Source organism: Misgurnus anguillicaudatus, chromosome 13 (assembly GCF_027580225.2).
Source record: "Misgurnus anguillicaudatus chromosome 13, ASM2758022v2, whole genome shotgun sequence".
In the NCBI taxonomy this organism is placed as follows: Eukaryota; Metazoa; Chordata; class Actinopteri; order Cypriniformes; family Cobitidae; genus Misgurnus; species Misgurnus anguillicaudatus.
In genome coordinates this window covers 20,135,986-20,158,022 of record NC_073349.2, presented here as the reverse complement: position 1 = coordinate 20,158,022, position 22,037 = coordinate 20,135,986, and the positions used below count along the sequence as shown (strand labels likewise).

Genomic DNA, 22,037 nt, shown 5'->3' with positions numbered 1-22,037 from the left:
TAACCATTATTTGTAGAGGATTTAAAAAATATTTCCTATAGAATTATTTAAATTATTTAGATTATCATTATCAAAAATTATTATTACCGCAACATGATATTACATTAAATATATGCATTAACAAACTCATGTTTTGGTAATGAGAACTAAAAAGTTTTCAACTTTTATCTGGAGAGAAAAAATAAGAACTGCTTACCTGGTAGCCATCTTGAGTGTCACAGTCAATAATGTCTCTTCCAACTAATTTTTTTGTTGTTGAAAATATTAGTTCCTTGAGGGCTTAAACAATTATTGAAAAGTGTTGCGGAGGATGAGAAAATTGGTTTTGGACACATTTATATTCCTTATTATTGTCTCTACATTTACCAAATACCACATGTTTCTTTACTGTACATGTTTATAGTATAACATGCACTGAAGCTTTTTATTTTTTAGATTTTTTAATTATAAATATTTTCATGTCAAAGAACCCAAATCCAGTCATGGACACGTTGCCGTAATGAAAATGTTACCCTTAAATGTGAAGAAAAACAACAAAATTGGTTTGCATGATGTCATTTGAAATCATGTGCAAAATAGTACATGAAGAGATGTTTGTAACTGTATGCTTCTTATTTTGATAGCATTTACTTTTTTATCAAAATGTTTCATGACACCTCATAAGTCTGATTTTGCGAGAATCACCCACATAGCACAGACACGCTTTCTTGACCTAAGTTCAAGTCAAAGCTCAGTGTTTTTTCGCCAATCCCGTTCCATTCTTTAGAATGCCCCCCAAAAACCTTAAAATAACAGAACCAGTGATTGAATGGTTCTTTGTGGAACCAAAAATCATTCTTCTATGGCATCGCTGTGAAGAACATTTAAAGCACCTTTATTTTCAAGAGTGTACAGGAAAGCCCAAATTACATAGACAAGTAGTACAAAAGTATTAATGTCTACTACATGCAGACAAAGCAGTCTGCCGGCCATGCAGTTTATTAAGTTCTTTAGGCACCATTGTCAGTGTCATCAAAACTTACAGACGTCCAGAGAGAAGAGTGTTTGAGCCATGCAGTTGTTGTATTGGTGATGTTTGCACATCTAAAAATACTCGGACACTTGACTGTGTTTCCACTTTGTGCTGTCATGGCTGAACTGTAACTGTGACATGGAGCCATAAATAGTCTGAAGTAGACTGGGAAGAGTCCGGTCCGATGAGTCCTCCTCCAACATAGCTTGACTCATGAAATCCACTCGAAAAGAGGAAAGGATAAAACTTGACAGGCTCCATTGACTGTTTCAAATAGCAATATCCTGATTTAGTTTAGTTTTTATAAGTGGTGTATATGTATATATCAAATTACAGTAATGTAAAATCTATTTAAAATTGCATAAAGGGTATCATTTGTGCACTTCTAGGGTGAACAGATGAAAGTTATAAAATAGTGAGTGTTTTCTATGGCTGCAAGATATATCTATATATTAGATATATTTTTGAGCTTATTTTTGAGATATATTTTGAGTTTAGCTGGCGACTGACGTATTCCTGACGTATTATCGATTTTTCTTTTATGCCAAAAATCATTAATATTTTATGTAAAATTGCTTGAATTTTTCATTCAAGTTTGGTTCCCATTCATGCATTTAAAGGTCACGTTCTTCCTGTGTTTTTGAAGCTTTGATTGTGTTAACACAGTGTGTTTATGTTTCACGTGTAAAAAACGTGGTATTTTTCACACAATTTACTTATCTGTATACCGCTGTTTTGACTGTCCTAAAAACGGGCTGATGTCTTCCTTGTTCTATGAAGTCCCTCTTTCAGAAATACGTAACGAGTTCTAATTGTGTAGTTTGTTTAGTGCTTTGTGATTCGACAGCAGCTTAGCTTAGCAGAGCCGTTTGAGCCATGCTGGCGACTGATGTATTCCTGTAAGCGGAGTTTAGTCAAAAACTCTTATAGACCCCTTCACGGTTCACGTCACAGGTGGTTTCCACCGCGCATGTCGGGGTCAGAAAAGCCATTACAGCAGATTGAGTTGCGTATTATTCGGTATCGTACAAAATGCCTACTTACGTCGTGGGCTGTGAAAATCGCACCGGGACTTCCGTTACGTTTTCGTGATTCATGCAGAATCTCAAAAACAAAAAAATACAACATCTGCTGCTGCAAGCAATTAACGTGCAGACTGGGACAATGCAAAGATCAAAGAGGCTTGTGTTTGTAGTGCTCACTTCATTTGAGGTAAGTCATCATTTTTCAGCCCTGTTAGATTAAATTATAAAGCCTGGATGGTATGAACAGTTTGACCCCATGCTGCGCGCGCACCCGATAGTCATTCAATGTTTACAAACCTTGAAGGGGTCTATATTGACGTCATTCAGCCGGGAAGTAGAGGGCTGTAGTCCAAACCGGCCGTTTGCTGTAGGCTTTAAAAGGGGAATTTTGTTAAAGAAAATATATCGCCTGGCAGTGAACTTTCAGCTTTATTATTTTGCAGGTATTATTTATGCTCGAACAGCAACATTACACACTAACTAAAGTTTGAAAAATGGGATCAGGAAGAAAGTGACCTTTAATTTTCCAATTCAGTCCACAAGGTCATTACAGAGGCAAGCCAGTAGAGAGGCTAAAACAAACCTTTTCATTTAGGTGTTGCTAGAACGTCATTTGGACTTTAAACTTAAATACAATTTTCTCAATATTAGATTTTTTGCCCTCAGCTTCCAGATTTTCAAATCGTTATATCTCGGCCAAATATTGTCCTACCATGACAAACCATACATCAATTGAAATTATTTATTTAGCTTTCAGAAGAAAAAAATTACCCTTACGACTGGTTTTGTGGTCCAGGGTCACATTATATATAACAGTGGTTTGCAATAACTGAGTGATTTTAATACTTCAAAAAAATAATGCATAGTCAGAGTTTTAGGTCGATGCAGGTAGCAGAGAGACTGTGGCGAGACAAAGAGACTGATTGTTTCTTATCCCAGAAAGAATGTGAAATTTTCAGTTTTTAAATATATTTTATTATTCAAATTGATTTCACAAACTTAAAGCATTACTGTTTTGCATATCATATATCGCACCATTTAACAAGTTCCCACATTTTCTCCAATATTGTACAGCCCTAGTGTTTTCAAACAAGTTCAAGTTTTTTTTCACAATTTGTATTTCTATAACACATGTAAAGAGTGGTGACATTTTATGTGCGTTACTGCAAAAGGTCTTTAGTGCTGAACTCCTAAATATCCATTGATTCATGTGTGGCACATAGTTCCACAGTCTTGACAGCTGTTTCGTTTCAAAAGTAAATATAAACGAACATTGCAGAAAGAGCCAATGCCTCTTATAAACTCTAATCTTGTGCATCTGTGAAGTTTGCTCGTGCTGTAAGCTCTCGTAGCCCTCATGGCCCGGGTACTGGTGCTAAACCGCAAAAACTCCACTATAACATCATTTTTTTCTTACTTGCACAATACCGCCAGATGTAGCTTCATGTAAGGCCTTTTTACAGTATGTTTATGTTCATTATGTGGCAAATGGAGAAGTTCAAAACTTACTGTATAATGCTTTATCAGCAATTTTACATAAAGGGCGCAGAGACATAGAAGTTCACTGCAACACTGATCGTCAGCCTTAAGGCTATTGAAAGACACAGGGGTCAGTTGTGAAACGGATAACTTCTCTACTATGTCTTTTTTTTCATGTGCAAAGGGTTTATAATGTATAGCTGCATCCTACATCCAAGGTTCAGTGTAAGGCGATAGTACATTATAGACTTCTCTCTGACCTACATTATCACTTTCCACAGACAACTCCCTCTTTTTCTTTTGGAAATGTTTCTGCCCTGAGGTCTTGGAATGCATGTCTCTACTTCTGGTCAGATTTGTTTCGTAATCCATCTGTTCGTCTGTACCTTTGTAGAGGTTTACTAATGAGGACCACCTGGCTGTACACAAACACAAACATGAAATGACGCTCAAATTCGGACCCCCCAGGACAGACTCCGTCATCATCGCAGGTACTTTTACCCAGAGCATATGATATAATTTTAAAGGTTATTCTCAAAATGTGATGAGTTTTTATATTTCAGAAATAAAAATAGGGTCACACCAGCAACATTGATATATATATATATATATATATATATATATATATACTTGGAAAACTCACATGTGACCCAGTCTGTGAAAACTCAGCTACATTTTTTGTATATATATATAATATATATATATAAATAATATATATATTATTTATATATATTATTTATATATAAATAATATATATATTATTTATATATATTATTTATATATATATATATATTATTTATATATATATATATATATATATATATATATATATATATATATATATATATATATATATATATATATATATATTTATATATACCATGTTTACTGTGTATATATATACATACACAAAATAATATAGAGTTATTAAACATAATGTTATATACGGTCCTTCTTTATTATTTGACTTAAAATGTCAAGGGGTCTAATAATAAGCCGTGAACTCAGTGCCTTTAAATGTGTTTACATGAAATACGAAACCCTGAATCATCTAAAAATCCTTTTTTTATATCTGTGTCTCTGTTTTTGTGGGTAATGGGAACCTGGAATAGTCATTCAGTGGCACTGACAAAACCTTAATGGCAGAGACTTAAACGTAATTCAATATCATTAGTGTATAGCTACAAAGTGAAGCTAAATGCCCTTAAACTAGTAATTTCAAGGTGGAAAATTCACAGCGTGCTGTTTTTTTTGTCACATTAAACCCTTGGGAAAAACACAAATGTAATAACATAATGAACTCTCTCAAATTTATCACGTCAAATCGCAAACAGATTTTAATCTTCGTTCTACGCCAGCATGCACAGCCGTTCGTGTTGCCCTTGAGGCCGTCTTGCATGAGGAAACAATGAGATCTCTCTGTTTCTACCCCAGACCAGACGCCGACTCCCACCCGTTTCCTAAAAAACTGTGAAGAGGTGGGTCTGTTTAATGAACTGGCCAACTCCTTCGACCACGAGTCCCCCAAAGCCCAGGAAGACGATGACAAGAGGGCCAGGAACCCGGTGAGCTATGGGACTGGGTGGAGGGTTTGGGTCATACAGGCTTCAGATATGAGTGCTTAAGCTGTCCCCTGCCAGAATTTAGATTTATGAACTGTGGAGTTCTGTATCTGCTCTCTTGTCTAATGTTGCCTTTTCTCTCTCTCTCTCCCTCTCTCTCTCTCTCTATGTAGTTGCCTGCTCCTCATTCAGGAGCATTGGATATGAGCCTGCAGACGCCATCAGATGTTAAGGTGAAAGAGGAGGACCCTGTGGAGGTGGACTCTTCTCCTCCTTCCAGCCCTGACTCCATGTCAAGCATGTCAGATAGCAGAGAGTACACAAGCAGAGGAAAGGTACAAAGAACATGCACAAATAAATGCAACGTGTGCAAGTATATGAAGAGCTCAAATGCAAAACCCTCTAAGAGGGCATGCACACCAAAGCATTTTTACGTGGCTGATCCCAGGCAGCTTTATTTCAGCCGACTGCCAGCTTTCTTCAGCTGAGCGCCAGTGGCGGCCGGTGACTTCTTTTTTCGAGGGTGCACGATGCGAAGTGCGTGACAACATGTATTTATCTCGTAATGTTTGTGGTTCGTAAATTCAGAATATGTGTTCAGCGCGTCGAGTGAACGCATTACGTGTTTTGTAAAATAAGTGCCTGCTGCAGACGCGTCTAAAGGGTTTATGATAAAAGAGACGCTTGCGTTTGCCAGATACTCGCATAATCTCATGTGTAATCAGAGTTGATTGTTAAGGAAGTGTCTTGCGTGTATTTTGTGAACGTGAGCGTCTCATTTAGCATAGATGGTTTTGACGTGTGTGCAGCAGGCACTTATTTTGACAAAACACGTGATGCACATGGTTCATATGACGCAACAAACAAATATTTTGAAAACACGAGCAACACACATGACACTCCAAACACATATTTAGAATTTGCGCCCCTCGGAAGAGCAGTCACAAGCCGCCACTGCAGAGCGCTTTGGTTGCTGTGATATTTTTGCATTGTTTTTCAGTCGTCGTACGATCCGCAGGTTGGTTGTTGTGATATTTGACCGGGCCCTCCTCCAATGTGATTGGACGGCCGTGCGAGAACTGACATTGATGAGCTGAGCTTTTTACCCAAAGTTTAATGTGTTTATATTTTTTTCTGAGCGTGGAAAAAACGCAGAGCGCCGTCTTTCAGCATGGAGAAAAACTCTAGCTGCTGGCTTTTTTGAAAAACGGCGCGCTTCCATTGGAAACAATTGAAAACATACGCCGGCCACGGGCTTAAAATAACCATGGCTGCAGGAAGCGCAATGATATTACGCAGCAGCCGAAAATTGTCCCCTTAGTAACTTTCAATGGCAGGGGACTATTTTCGGGCATTGTGTAATATCAGTGCGCCTGCTGCAGCAAAGCCCTTGATTATTACGACAGCATGAAAGTATAGTTCCTAGCAATATCTGCCTAGAAAAAAGCTACTTTTTATTACCTGTCAGCCTTAGTACACGAGTCAAGTTTTAAATAGGAAAATATCAAAACTCTTAGGTTTTTTTTGGCGCGATGCTAATGGTCTGGTCGGATTCAATGGATTATGCTAAGCTATGCTTAAAGTGGTAGCGCCAGACCCGGAGATCAGCTGAATGGATTCCAAAACTGTAAAAATCAAATGTTTAACTCTAGGGGAGCTGGAAAATGAGCATATTTTTTAAAAAAGTGAAATGTCCCTTTAATATACACATGCCGTTATTCATCTAATACTTCTTTTGTGCACTTAGAGGATTTTACCAACAGAACGGTATTTCTTAACGCCCTGGCTTTAAGCGGATTTGAAGCGAAAGTATTTGCTGAATGTATATTACCTGCCGAGAGCATTCGATTAATATCATTATCTAATTTTTGACAGATTTGGAGTTTAGTGGCTTTTGCATGCTCTTCATATTCATTCAAATGTATTTCAAATGTTTTCATAAATTTCTAGGTTGTGTTAGTATTTAAAGCTATATTTAATATAAATATTAAGAGTTTTGTTGGCAGTCAAAGTAATATGCAGGAAGCACTGTCAGTGGAAACTATGCTTGCACAGATTTGGCGTTCAAGTGGCCACCAGATTTTAGTGGGAGGCTGTCATTATACATTACACCCAACTGTGTGTTTGGCAAAGGCTGAACAAGATGTGTTGAGTCACTAAACAAACAATTTTCACTGCATGTCTTGTTTGGATTGAACTGTTGAAGCAAGTCATATTGCTTTTCAGTTGGATGTTTGTCTTTAGCCGCGGTGATTATCTGTGCAGGATACTCCCCCAAAACCAGCCATCAGCTCGGCTCCCACCCCTGCCATAGTGCGTCCCGGTTCCCTTCCCCTTCATCTGGGTTACGATGGCCTGCAGCCCACCATGCCGTCCCCTACCTCCGTGATCACGCATACCCCACCATCCAATCGCACACTGGGGTAAGAGAGCAGTCGAGCAGATGGAATGGAAATTGAATATTTGTTCTCTGTGACTCATTTCCATATGATTCACTTAGTTGCTTTAAAATGGGGTGCTAGTAATTCTTAGACTAAGGGCAGTTGTCTTATATATGTTTGCGTGCTTGAAGTTCTTAAAAGAGTGTTCAGACAGTAAACGGGAAGTAAACTGATTTGTTTTTGGCACTGCTCATCTCTGCACCTTTGTGCTTTTTCTTCAGGTCTCCAACTGGGCCGTACCCAATGATGATGCTTCCTAATGGTCAAACTGTTCCTGTTTTTCCAGGACCTATGCAGATGCCTTCTGTGATATCTGTACGTTTTACAGATGCTGTTTTTTACATTTTTGTAGCTTTTTAGTACATTTATGTTATAGTTTGTTACAGTGACAGTAAATATGCATATGGTTATGACATCATGAAATCATGTTTTTAGGGCTGAACCCATTAAGGATTAGTCCATTTCCTTAAAAAAAATTCAGATAATTTACTCCCCACCTTGTCATCAAAATGTTGATGTCTTTCTGTGTTGAGTCGAGAAGAAATTATGTTTTTTGAGGAAAACATTCTCATTTTAATGGACTTTAATGGACCCCAACACTTAACAGTTTTAATGCAGTTTAAAATTGCAGTTTCAAAGGACTCTAAATGATCCCAAATGAGGCATAAGGGTCTTATCTAGCGAAACGATTGTAAATTTTTGGCAAGAAAAATAAAAAATAAGCACTTTTAAACCACAACTTCTCTTCTTCCTCCGGCTGTGTGACGAGCCAGCGCGACCTCACGTAAATGCGTAGTGACGTAGAGAGGTCACGTGTTACATATATGAAACACACATTTGCGGACCATTTTAAACAATAAACTGACACAAAGACATTAATTAGTATCATTTGACATACAACAATATCGGAACGGTCCTCTTTCTCCACACTTGTAAACACTGGGGCGTAGTCATCCGTGACCTCTTGACGTGATGACATATTACGTGAGGTCGCGCTGGTGCGTCACACGGCCGGAGGAAGACGAGAAGTTGTGGTTTAAAAGTGCATATTTTTCTTGCCAAAAATGACAATCGTTTCACTAGATAAGACCCTTATGCCTCATTTGGGATCATTTAAAGTCCTTTGAAACAGCAATTTTAAACTGCATTAAAACTGTTAAGTGTTGGGGTCAATTAAAGTCCATTAAAATAAGAAAAATCCTGAAATGTTTTCCTCAAAAAAAAATATATTTTTGACTGAACAAAGAAAGACATCGGCATTTTGGATGACATGGTGGTGAGTAAATTATCTGGATTTTTTTTCAGAAAATTGACTATTCTTTAAGTACAATAAGTTTTGTACATAAAATGTATATACACTATAAGAGTAAAAGTAACACTGGAAACATCCAAGTTGCTTGTAAAATGTAAAAAGACAAGCACTCTTTAAATAAACCACTAAATGTGCATGCAGCCAGGGTAAAATCGAGGTATTGTGTAAACATGTATGTGTACCAATTAGACTTACGTATATTATGAACTTCACGTGATAAAACATCTGTGGAGTCATTCATAAATTGGTGGAGTCAGACATATGTTTTCTATTTTGCTCTGTTATGAAGCTGGCAAGGCCTCTGTGTATGGTGCCCAACATTCCAGGAATCCCCGGTCCACCACTAGGGAGCAGCAGCAGTGGATCTTCTTCACCATCTGGTTATAACCTTCACACTGAGGCCAAGATGGTGAGTGGAAATCTTTTTTTTTCTCCATACAGTTCTCCTTTTGTCAAATTCTTGGCCATAACAAGAACGCTTGGCTAGCATATATAACTGCCATATTGAACGTCTTACCCAGCATGTCACACGGGTGATAGTTTCCACACACACACCAAACACACAATGGTATGCATGCACAGAGCAATACCGTTGTATCTTTTTTATTGGCTGTCAGGCTGTCGAGTCAGCTTGTTATGAGGAATTTTTAAGACAATTGCAGAAGTTCTTGAGTTGATTTCTTCTACCATGTGGTTTTATAGTTCACTGCTTGGGTGTGTTACAGCACAGTTATTTTTCCATAAGAAGTACTGGATCTGGTGGCATTATCAGTTGGGTTATAACAGTCTTTCTCAAAGTTTTTCTCCACTTTGGAGGTAGGGAAGGGTTCCAAGCCCCATCTGTCCCCAATCCCCCCAAAAATTGGTAATCAAGTAGGCTTTAACAGCATTAAACACTTTTAATAGAGAAAATAAACGTGCAAATGTATTATCACTTTGCATAAAATAAGACTTTGTTCAAAAGTAAACAATAATTTTGTCTCTTACAAAAGTTATCATTCATTCTTTTCGGCTGTTTTTTTTTTATTTGGTTAATTAGGTCCACTGTCTGGCTTGGTTTTCTCTGCTGGTGCCGAATCTCCAGTTTTATTTCTATTCCTTGTCACAAACTCCACTGTAAAGTTTTATACCCGCTACCGCCTATACCGCCTCTCCACATTAAAGTTTTTGTTCCGCTTCTATTAACATTTCCAGATTAATTCATTCTTGTAGGCTATGGTTCAGTGGGACATTTTCTTCATAGTCTGTTGTTATTTTAAGATAGGCTTATATTTAAATGTGTTGTTTTGAGCGTATGGTCAATAAATAAATAAATTAATAGAAATGGGCACAAAAGTACTATTCGGACGGGATTTGTTCTTCATAGGGAGGTGGGGTAAAGCAATTTTTATCAGAGCTTCTCAGTGATTTTAGTCCAGTCCGAATGCTCCATGTCAGTAATTTTTACGGACAATGTCAGTAAAGATTACGGCGAATTTTACCTTCTGTAAAAAGGTCCGGAGAAATTACCTCAGGTAATACTAATCCAGTGCGAATAGACCAGCTGTAAATATACACGTAAATCGCGTCATTTCTTTTAAAGGGACACAAGGCAAGTCTGAGTATTATTTCTCTACTAGCTCCCCCTAGTGTCTGGGAGTAAATGCTTTCTATATCTGAGACTTTACGAGACTGAAGGACACCGGGTCGGATACAGCGAACTTGCAAGTGGGGTATTCTTCCTACAGACGGTAGGGGCGGGGGAGAGAGTCTTCACTCGTCATGTAATGAGTCATTTAACCATATACCAACTTACGAAGATGATTTATTAACATAAAAATGCTGCCTTGTGTCCCTTTAAATTTGCAGGTTTCTTTTAAATATAAAAGCGCTTAAAGAAGCATTTAATTGCGTTCTAGACGAAGAAACAAGTCAGTGGCAAGTCAGTTTCTGAATAACTCGACACAAACTTTTTAAAAAAAGTCAAATTTACTTCTCAGAGGCACGGAATTGTTTATGAAACTGATGTTCTCCCCAAACTGAAATTAATCACAGTGTTTCATGTTGTTTGCACATCTTATATCAAGAAGCAAGGTAACGTGCACGTGAAGACGAGAGGTGACGCGCTGCGCAAACGAGTTACCCCTCCCACTTCTGAATGTTTTACAGAGATTTCTAATCCCGTCGGAATTGACCATCAATATTACAGACGTCCTGTGGTAAAATTACATTACGCCATCTACCCCTGTAAAACTAATCCCTTCCGAATAGGGCTAAAGATGACAAAATTTTCTCCCATTTGTCACGCCCCACTTGTAATGTTCCTATTCCCCACCAGTGGGGCCCGCCCCACACTTTGAGAAATGCTGGTTATAATAAGCCAGACTACTATCGTGGGCACATTAACTCTTTCCCCGCCATTAACAAGTTATTTCTTCAATTAAGAGAAAATGTTTTTTTGTACAGCATGTTTTTACGGCATGTTTTGATCATCGCTCTGAATCTGATTTCTAACAAAAGTTCTTTACAAAAATTTTGTATTTTTGAAGAAACCTACCCATATATGAGAGGTGATAAAAAGAGAACAATTGAAAATTGGAAGAAACTTTTTTTTTAAAGCAGACAGTCTGTTCTTTCATTAGATATGTTGTATGGTTATATATTTAACTCATTCCCGCCAGCATTTTTTGTGATTTTCACAAAATGCCTTCCAGGAAATTTTTCTTCTATAAATATACAAATATATCAAATGAAAGAACAGACCCTTTACTTTAAAACAAACAAAACAGGAAAAAAACATTTCATCCTATCTTCATTTGTTCTCTTTTTATAACTTCCTATGGGTAGGTTTCTTCAAAAAGACCAAATTTTGGGCAAAAAGCTAAAATAATTGAATTTTTGTAAAGGAATTGTGTTAGAGATCAGATTCAGAACGATTATCAAAACATACACGGAGTTAAAGATGTTGTAAAGTTAGATTTGCTTCATTTTGTATTTGGGTAGGAATGCTATCTAGTGGATAATAGCAGAATTACAGATTACCTTAAAAACTCTTCTGGAAAGTATCATTGGCAGGGAAATGTTTTCTCTTAATTAATGAGATAACTCGTCAATGGCGGTTAACAGGGATGGAAATTAGCACGGGTAAACTCGCTTCACCTACTGGCCACCGTGGCAAGTAAATAAAAATAGTATACTGTTTCACCCGAACACTTTTAGAGGAGCAACACCTTTAAAAAATGTGGTGTTACATCGTAGGCGTTAAGAGGTCTGCAGAGAAAACATCTCAGGAGGAGCTAGTCAAAAGCTAAGGTCAAAAACGTTTTTTTTAAAGAACAATTGAGAAAAGCAGATAGGGAATCCCGCGATTGGTTAGTTTACGATGGTCCCATACACACTGGATATTATTTGTTTGTCACTTCACCTTTTAATGCTTAATCCTCATCTGCACACACACAGTTAAGCAATTTCAGGACTGACAACCGCATTCTGCAACCGAATTAATTCCCGCAAAATGCAGGTAGTAACAACCGCATTTGCAGAAACTATGCATAGTGTGTACATTACCAAACTGAACGAACCACAATTAGTTAATAAAGTCTTTAAACGTGCATCATGGACATGACAGGTCTCTCTTCCTAAAAAATAAATGCCTAGAAGGGGAAAAAGTCTTCTGAATGCGCGGTTCAGAAAATAACAGAGGCACGAGCATTTGCTGAGTAGTGTTGCCAGATCTTGCACGAAAAAAACAGCGAACAAGAAAAATCTAATAATTAACCAAAATAAGTCCAAATGTTTTATCTCAAAGATCAAAAATTTGTACCGGCATGTTCACACTTTAATAACACCAACAACTTGATCGTTTCTTGAGCCAAAAGCCATAAACAGTTAAGCACCAAAACGGTATAAAAGTACAAAAAAGACGAGGACCTGGCAACACTGCGCTGTGGATCAGCCTCACAAATGCGTGCAATACACAACGCCAAGACGGAGGTTTATTGCAAAACATAACGCTTTTAAATTATTTTGGTCAAAGCTATGAGTGATGAGCCCGCGAGACGGCAGAACGTTGCTATTGTTATCTCTTTGTCAATCATCACATTTTCATGCAGACATATAACGAACATTTAGGGGATTCACTCACGCATTTAAATGTGGTTGTCACTACCGAAATTAGTTTGCAGTGTGTACGAGGCCGATTAGACAAGTCCAACAATGTTCTGCTCTGTATGTTCTGATCTTATATAACACATAAAAAGAAAACATCTTAAAGGTGTTTGTTTAACTTAATCTGCCCTACTAATTTAATGAAATGTATATCTGTTTATGGTGTGTGTGTTTATAAGAGAGTAAGTGTATTTCATAAAGACTTGAGATTAAATAAACTGCTTAAAGGGCGTTTTGCAGGTAAAATTTTTCAACGAATTTGTGCAATTTGCTTGTTGATAATAAACATTTAAACTGTTATCCATTGTATTTTATGTTGTTGGGTATCACAAAACCCGAAAAAGTATGAAAAAGTACAGCAATTTGCAATGATTCTCCTTTCCCTCACAACGCACTGTATGACGTCACGCTGGGGAGAGAATTGACCAAAGCCGCCTTGAGAATGACTATAGAAAGACGAGTAAAGTACAGTTCTGATAGCGCAGATTATAGATAAATACATACATACATACATACATAGATATATAGATACATAGATAGATAGATACATAGATAGATAGATAAGATAGATAGACAGATAGATAGACAGACAGACAGATGTATAGGCTAGTAAGAGAGATAGGCAGACAGCCAGATAGCATAAGGTTAGCATATCTTCGTGTAGAAAGTAAACAAACAATTAACATACTCGTGCATGCTGGCTTGAGGGGGTCCATGATCCTGCCTGAAATGGGTGTAACTTTATGCGATCTTCAGCACAAACGGTTTTGGCAGCATGTCTCTAATCCTGGAAGGTGAGTGAAGCACGTCACGTCTGTTCGCGGGGACCAGCGACCCAAACGAACTCACTTTCTTACAGCCAGTAGCGGAATGGCAATCGAGAGAGTCGGGACTTTCCCGGGCCGATCTGATAATAGTTATACATTTCGAGTTATATTAGCAACACCGTCTGGCGGCGTGATGTGCGCCGGTTCCCGCAGCCCGCTGGTCAAACTGTGCAGGCAGCCTCTCTGCTCAATAAAGTATATAAAAGTGCTCAACCTGTTCGGCAGGTCCAAACATGTACAGGATTTATAAAAATACGGTGATCAATGAGCGGTTCCTCCTCAAATGGCTTAGCCTGTCGTGATGTAAAACGCCGCCGAACGCCTGTTTATTACAGTATGTATGCGGTCGGATCCGAGTGTGCTGCAGCTGCTGACTGCTGCTGCGTATAAAATGATCGTGTGATTCGTTGTAATCGCATAAACAATATAACAAAGCATCCTTTTATTTCACAAAACAATATATTTGAGATATTATTTGATAGACTAGTAAGTGTGGATTAAGGATGTTTAAAAATCTCTAGCCTGGTGGTCAGGACATGAATGGATCAAATCAGCAGATTTGCGAAGTTTTATTTATCTCCACATATATCATAAATAATAATTAGCAAGGTAACTTTGCAGTATAACACATTATATATTTCCTACGATGTATATATGATTTCAAAATTATATACGTAAGTATTAAACAGCAATAAATGTCTCATCTATCTCTATGGCTCTGGCTGAGTCTTTCTCCACTTCTCCCCAACGTGACGTCATCGCAGAATTGCGTTAAAAAAACTGTTAATACCAAAAACGTAAAAAAAAGTGGTCTTTAAGACCATTTTTGAGACATTTTAAAAATTATACACATATCTTGAGTGATTTATGTACCCATTAATCGACAGTGGTGGTTAACCTGCAACATACACTTTAAGTATTGTAGATCTTGTAGTATTAAGAAAGTGGCTGGTAAAAATATTGAGTGGCTCGTAGATTTTGAAATGTGACTTGTCTGTGAGCTTCATTATTATTAGTTTTTTAATTCATGTGGCCTCATAATCTTTAATCAAAAACGCAAATCTCCTCCCCTCCTCGAAACAATTTCTCTTTACTTCCGATCATATGGTATGGCAGGTGGGCGGGGTCCAGAAAAAGATCGCAGTGATTAGCAATTAACAACATGACTCAACTTCAAACGATCAATTCAAGTCCAGTCCTACCTTTTTTCATTTCAGAAGCCGTTTCACTCGGATACACATCAACACAGGGAAAATAATTTCTACTTTCATTTCATGGTGACTTTAAACACTGTTGCTCTATTCCAGTATATAATGAGCTGCTTCACTGCCTACCGCATACATAGACTTCTATGATTGCACCCTAACTTTTTGTTTGCCACCTTAGATTTTATATTTCCATTGGGCTGATTGCAATGCATTATGGGATCACTGTAAAAGAATGGGGCTTAGATTTTGACAAATGAGGTATCATAGGATAGCCTTTAGACCAGTAATTCTCAAAGTGTGGTCCAACCCCCCCAGTGGTCCGCCAAAAGATGACCTAAACTAGGCAAGTGTTTATACAATCGTCACTTATTTAAGTAGATTTTTAATGCACTTGCGAAACTGTCATATCAGTTCTTGCCTTTCTGTTTTAATAACGTAAAAATGGATCAGTTGGCTAAACCAAAGAGGGTCAAAATAAAAGATCAAGCGTCAACTAAAAACAGCTAAAATCCACAGATCTATTAGTTTTGTAATGTACTACTTTTTGTTTCATGTGTAAAATCCCTGTAATTTTAGTGATTTTGGACATTAAGGGGAACAGTTTTTTTTAGTATTTTATTGTTACCATAGTTACAACCATAGACTTCATATATCCACCACCTCAGTTTTAATTAAGTGGGACCTAGGCTGTTATATTATGTTTAATTGCATTTTTTTTCACATGTGCAGTTTGTTGTCCATATTAAGCTGCAACTCATTTCAAATTTACTTTTTCAAATATAATAAAATTAATATAATAATTTCTGAACATAGCATTGCATTTGTTTTTTTTAAAATTAGTTTTTGACTTGAAACAGTTGCATATTAAACTTAAACTTAGCTTATCCTTCCTATTTTGTTGTTTTTTCGGGGAGTGTTAAAGTGGGATTCTGTTAGGTGGTCCTCAGAAAAAAATTGGAAGATAAAGTGGTCCTTGGGCTGAAAAAGTTTGAGAAACACTGCTTTAGACTAAAGTGGTGCTTATGATCCCAAAAATGCAACGTACAGAGGCAGCTCATTATTAGGTTTAGGAGTTAATTTCTGTATTTTTGTTTACAGAGGCTGAAGGCAGCATTATCTCAACAGATGCCCACAGCTCAGGGTTGTGTTGGCGTGGCGATGGGTTCCAACGCGATGGTGCCTCAGAGGATGGAGCAAAGCCAGCTGCTGGTCCAGCATCCAGACGCCCCCTCCCCAGCCCAGCCACAGGTACACTTTGCCCACTTATGAAGGTTTACACAAGATGCATTTTTCTGTTCGAACGACAAGAAGCAAAATGGAGTGCAGTGAATCAAATTTTAGGTAGTTCATGAGTTGACATTGATGCTGCTGCAAGACACTATACCCTCATTCACACAGGACTTTGGTCTCAGAAAATACCCATAAAATTGGCAGACAAGCTTCTGTGTGAACGCAAACACGTCCCGTAAATGTTCTGGGATCACTCTTGGAAAGAGGACCTTGTAACATAGCTGTTTTTTGGAGAAAAAAAATCCATATTATTCCCTGTGTAGTGTAGGATAATATCATACAAATTCAAGACTTTTTAAGCACACATGCTAAACTGTTCGCTTGTTCGCTTTAAATGCTTATATCTTCTGTATGCAAATGTTGATTCATACCAAAATGCTTTTTTGCATAGTTGCATTAAAACATCTCGGGTTACGTATGTAACTGTTTTTCCCTAAGAAGGGAACGAGATGCTGCGTCTCCCTTGCAATACTTCCTGCGTCCCTGTAACGCTGTCTTTGGCAATATTTCAGATAGCTCTACTTCCTGGCTCCCGCGTCACCCTGTCTTTGTCATTAAGCCTCACCATTGTTTGAATTTGATATACACGATGTAACCTTGCTCTCTCACTTGAAATGTCTCCCCACATTTAGTCCTTGAATTTGAGGGTATTGAACCTGGAAAGGTCCTTAAATTTGACCTTAACTAAGGTGTGGGAACCCTGAATATTAAAGAGGTTTAAATCATCTCCCCTTAAAATGCATATTTCTGTCATAACATCAATAGATGACTGCATGTCTGATAAGTAGCAAGTTTCACTTTGCTGTGGCATTAATGGACTGTTTTTTTCTCCTCGCTGCGTTCAGGTGTCGCCCGCTCAGCCCACCGGTGGGCGCAGGCGGAGGACAGCGGATGACGATCCTGATGAAAGAAGGCAGCGCTTCCTTGAGCGTAACCGGGCGGCTGCTTCCCGTTGCAGACAGAAACGCAAAGTTTGGGTCAACTCTCTAGAGAAGAAGGCGGAGGATCTCACCTCCATCAATGTCTCGCTGTCGGTTAGTGTGCACACGATATTGTGATCTCAATATCTCACAAATGTGAACGCATTTCCTGTAGAAGTAGATGCTATTTAAGACTTGTTAAATACAAATGTGTTACTTTTTCGATACAGTGTCACTTAAAAGTTTTAATTAAACTTTTTTACTCTTTCTGCATTCGCATCAAGAACGAGGTGTCTCATTTACGAAACGAAGTCGCTCATCTCAAGCAGCTGCTCTTAGCCCATAAAGACTGTCCTGTCACCACCATGCAAAAGAAAGCTGTTTACCTGGGTAAGTGAAGCTGTGAATAATACGTACTTTCATCTGCATGGTCCGCATGTCACTGACCTCCCTCTTTGTGTCCAACAGGAGAGGAGCATCTTAAAGAAACGTCTGAGCCCACGGGATCCCCAGCGCCGGTCATTCAGCACAGCTCTTTGGCCCCCAGCCCCTCGTCCGCTGTGGGGCACAACGGCATGAACTCCCGTGCGGCGGCTGAGGCTGTGGCTATGTCTGTGCTGGCGGGGATGGGCAACCAGCGAGGGGAGAGCGGCGGGCCGTCACACGTCATTATGGCCACACAGTCCCATCCTTCCAATAGATGATGAGGGCAGATAATAGTTTGCCTGAGACTCTCTGCATCCTGGGAGAAGCCTGGCTCTCTCATGCCATCACGTTCTCGCCTGGAGCCGCATTCTGGAAATGAATCGGGACTATGTTAACACAAAGAGAGAGACAGATTGTTGTTGACTTTGCCATAGACTACAGGGGCCGGACTCCAAACTTGCTTTGTTTTGCATCCTCCATAACCTTAAGCGCCATCTTCAGCTTTCCTCGCTCGTGTCGTCCCTGACCTCTGCTGGCTGTGAGACTGCAAAGCACTTCCTGTCAAGAGACATATGCACATACACAAGCTGCAATAAAGACATCGCCTGGTTGGTGATCGTACAGTGATACATTTAGTCAGGCTATACAGGACTATATATGTTCTTATTGTAATTTACTCTGTACTTCGGTTCCTTTCTAGGTTATTCGTTTTTTAGATGACCCTCCCCATCATCTGACCCAAGTTCAGTCGTACCTCATTTTTAACCGGTTATATGCGTTTATAATCGACGTATGCATGTGTGCTTTTTGTATGGGTGTACAGTAATGTATGATGGTTAATAGCAGTTTGAAAGACTGATACACTAAGGCTGCCCTGTTAGCATGAAACCTTTTGCCATATGTAAACTGTATTGTATTAGCACATTGCATTCAGTTTGGACCGTAGATCCTGATAGATTTATTGTTTCTTCATATTTATGGTTTTCTTCTGTATACGACAAACACGCAAATGGCAGAGTGCTATAAGTCATGAATTATTTTGATGTCCAGGCTTGAGGTAAAGGATAGCGATTATCAACTCCCCTTATCATTTCCTCTACCCATGATTTTATATATATATGTGTGTTAAAGTTCACACCAGTACATCAGTCTGGTCATAATTGTCCATTTATCCGCAAAACACAGCCTTACAAATCACCTCAGTGCCTCAAATGCTGTTTCTAAATTAGCCTCACTATGTGTTGTGAGATTGACTTAGCGGGTCATCTATGAGGAAATATAAAAAGCTTTATATTTGTATGAATGAGGTCCAGTGTGTCATTAAATGATAATGCCTTTTAAACTGCAGTGTGATAACACTGCCATTAATTTTAAGCATATTCTATACTGCCCCCTAGATGTAATTAGATGTTATTGCATCCAAGCAGAGAGGCTGATGGGAACAAAGAGGATCAAATTCCCGTTTGAATGGTTTTGCCTGAATAGTACACAGGCTGTACTAACATGTTTGTCCAAACTTGGTCTGTTTGTGCGAGCAGACGCTTTCAAATTTAAGGCAGCGTATAAACAAGGGACTAAGATGTACTGTCGTCGCTCAGTGTATGTTGACTTGAATTGTCTTTTAGCATTTATTTGCATTGTGTATTACTGCATTAACATTAGTCCAGAAAATATATAGGCCTGTCAAAATGCACTAAAATATTTCAGATTATAATCTTCTGTAAGTTTTTCAGGTTCTCTTCCAAACTTGTCTGTAGACATATCAAATATGCCACTTGACTGATCATTCACAATGACTCCTAGTTTCAGTGTTAACTCTGGCTTTATGTGTTATATTATGTGCTGGCACTGTAGTTTGTCAGCAGAACTATATAATGGGTGGATGTTCTGAAATGAGCGAAAATATGGGTTTTTAGCTTTCACTGGCACTTTTGTCTAGATTTTTCTATGCTGCCAGGACTATAAACCTATTATAAATAATGTTTAACTGTTTTGTGTTGTAATAGAAAAAAATAGTAATTATTTTGTAGACTTTCTTTTTTCCATTCATTTTGTTTTTCTTCTAACTCTTTGTATTCAAATATTGTAGTTATTTTTATTTTAAAGGAATAACAAGAATGTCTCAAAACATTTCCCCTATGCCCGTAAATTCACCTTAAAGTACTACAGTTCTGTCTTGATGGATGTAAAGTAATAATCCATCATTCCAATTTAATACATTAAATTAATTTATTAAGACAATTAGTTCATAAAAGCCGAATTAAATCCAATTTCCTGTTCTTGATATAGTCAGACTGAACACAAGTAAAGTAGGCTAAAGAAAAAGTTAATATGGATAAAGTTGTTTTAAATGTTTGTCTTTTAAGAGCAATAACCTCACTCCACGTTGGACTGATAGTTTTTTTAATTGTCCTTTTAATGTACATATGTGTACCATATATATACTATTTTTCATGCATGTTGAAGTGGAATACTCTGAACACAGTGCTGCAGTTTGATTAAAGAAAGAAATACAAAACCTTTTTTGTTTGTAATATTTTAAGGTGACTAAAACGACTGTACATTTTTGAGATGTTTAACTATTAAAAACTTTAAGAGTCCAATTTTGATTTCATTAATTGATTTACATAATGTTTTAGAAAATATAGAAATATACGAAATAATAAAATATTTGGTAAGACATAATGTAGTATAGAAATTATAAAGTTCAAATAATAAAATTAAAATGAAAATTCTGTCATCATTTACTCATCCTCATGTTGTTCTAAGCCTGTATAAATTTCTTTTTTCTGATGAACACAAAAAAAGATATTTTGAGAAATGATGGTAAACACAGAGCAGATAGTGACCATTGGCTTCCATAGTAGGAAAAAAATATTTTGGAAGTATTGTGATAAATGATTATGAAAATATTTTGTTTTAATGATGGTAAGCACACAGTTGACGTTACCCATTAAATTCCATCATATTTTTTTTATTCCTGCTATGGAGGTCGGTGGTCACTGTCTGCTGTGTGTTTGCCATCATTTCTCAGAATATCTTCTTTTGTGTTCATAAGAGGAAGTCATGCAGGTTTAGAGCAACATGGGGATGAGTAAATGATGACAGAATTTTTATTTTAAAGTGAACTATACCTTTAACAAGTTCAAACAAAAGTCATGGGTTTGACACCCAGGGACCCATATGCTGATAATGTGTTGCTTGGAAGTAGCCTACTGTTGGATAAAAGCGTCTACCAAATGTAAAAGTAATTTAAAAACCATATATGGTGTAAAAAATAAACAATTTACTATATCAAACATGCATGTCTATTTAATTTTGTTATTTTTGTTTGTTTACGTTCTGGTCATTTTTAACGTGTGAGTTTCTGTCATATTTCCCTCATTTGTTGTACATGAAAAACGTTGAAAAATATAATTATGGCCCTTACAAAAAAGTAAAGTAGCCTAGGTCCAGTAAAACTATTTTGTTGTGTGTCCTGTGGTCGCTGGAGGGCGCGTGTGTCTCGCGGTGAGGTGTGTGCGTGTGTTTGGGGGTGTCATTGATCACACACAGGAGGTGAACGGGATCACGTGATCGCGCAGTGCCGTTGGTGAGTTTTCACAGCATGGCGGAAGGAGTAGTCGTCCGGATGGATCGTTACTCACCTTTTAATTCATGTCTTCAGTCTTGACGAGACGATTTTCGGCTTTCGAAACGCATTTCATCCCACTTGAGACAACTTCAGCGTGTTTTTATCACAATGGCTGACCGCGGAGTGGATTTCGCGGTTCTACCAAAAGAGGTTCGAAACCATTTGGCGGAGTTGGAGCTGGAACTGTCTGAAGGTAAGAAAAGAGATGGAGTTATTACCCAAATTTGAGCCGTTTACTTCAATTCCACGACATTGTGGCGCTTTAATACACACGTACGAGGTCTGGTAGACGGTTGTCTACTCTTGTTGAATGTACAGAGGCTTCTCTAAAAGGCTTTGAAGTCACAGACATTGTCTCAAAATCTAGTGAGCTGCCTACCTAGACCACACGTTCAAATCGAACGAGACGCCCATGATGCCCAAAAATGAAGTCGTACTTTCCGTAATGCTGTTAAAAAATTTCTACGGCGGATGCGATGCCCAGACATGCCGTCTGGGTTGGCAGCTTAACGTACTAGGTTTTGAACACAGTCAGTGTTTGGAAGTGGGTCCGACTCCGAAATTATGATTTTTTTCCCCCTCTTAAAAACCTATTATAGTCTGTTACATTTCAGAAAGGAAACCCTAGAATGTTAGTGTAAACTGAAAGAGCAACGATGGTGCAAATAAAACGAGTTATTACCTCAAGAGATTCTGACCATTGTTCGGTTATTGGTATTGAGCGATCAAGACATCAGAGAAAAAAGATCCCTTGA

General features: G+C 38.0%; 2 protein-coding genes across 4 annotated transcripts in view; both read left to right on the top strand.

Moving 5' to 3' along the window:
- atf7a (activating transcription factor 7a) overlaps positions 1-20,166 on the top strand; it is a 34,253-nt gene extending 14,087 nt beyond the window's left edge. For 2 of the 3 annotated variants that reach the window (XM_055189315.2, XM_055189314.2), the window contains 10 exons: positions 3,911-4,007; positions 4,951-5,081; positions 5,252-5,413; positions 7,344-7,501; positions 7,741-7,834; positions 9,121-9,240; positions 16,111-16,260; positions 17,148-17,336; positions 17,507-17,612; positions 17,691-20,166. In XM_055189315.2, coding sequence (XP_055045290.1) covers positions 3,911-4,007; positions 4,951-5,081; positions 5,252-5,413; positions 7,344-7,501; positions 7,741-7,834; positions 9,121-9,240; positions 16,111-16,260; positions 17,148-17,336; positions 17,507-17,612; positions 17,691-17,926 — 1,443 coding nt within the window. In that variant the 3' untranslated portion in view covers positions 17,927-20,166. The remainder of the gene's footprint in view (positions 1-3,910; positions 4,008-4,950; positions 5,082-5,251; positions 5,414-7,343; positions 7,502-7,740; positions 7,835-9,120; positions 9,241-16,110; positions 16,261-17,147; positions 17,337-17,506; positions 17,613-17,690) is intronic. The other variant, XM_055189316.2, reaches the window with a different exon arrangement.
- A 1,028-nt stretch (positions 20,167-21,194) lies between these two features.
- dip2ba (disco-interacting protein 2 homolog Ba) overlaps positions 21,195-22,037 on the top strand; it is a 50,566-nt gene continuing 49,723 nt past the window's right edge. The window contains exon 1 of the mRNA XM_055189290.2: positions 21,195-21,475. Within this exon, the coding sequence (XP_055045265.1) occupies positions 21,391-21,475 (85 nt within the window). The 5' untranslated portion in view covers positions 21,195-21,390. The remainder of the gene's footprint in view (positions 21,476-22,037) is intronic.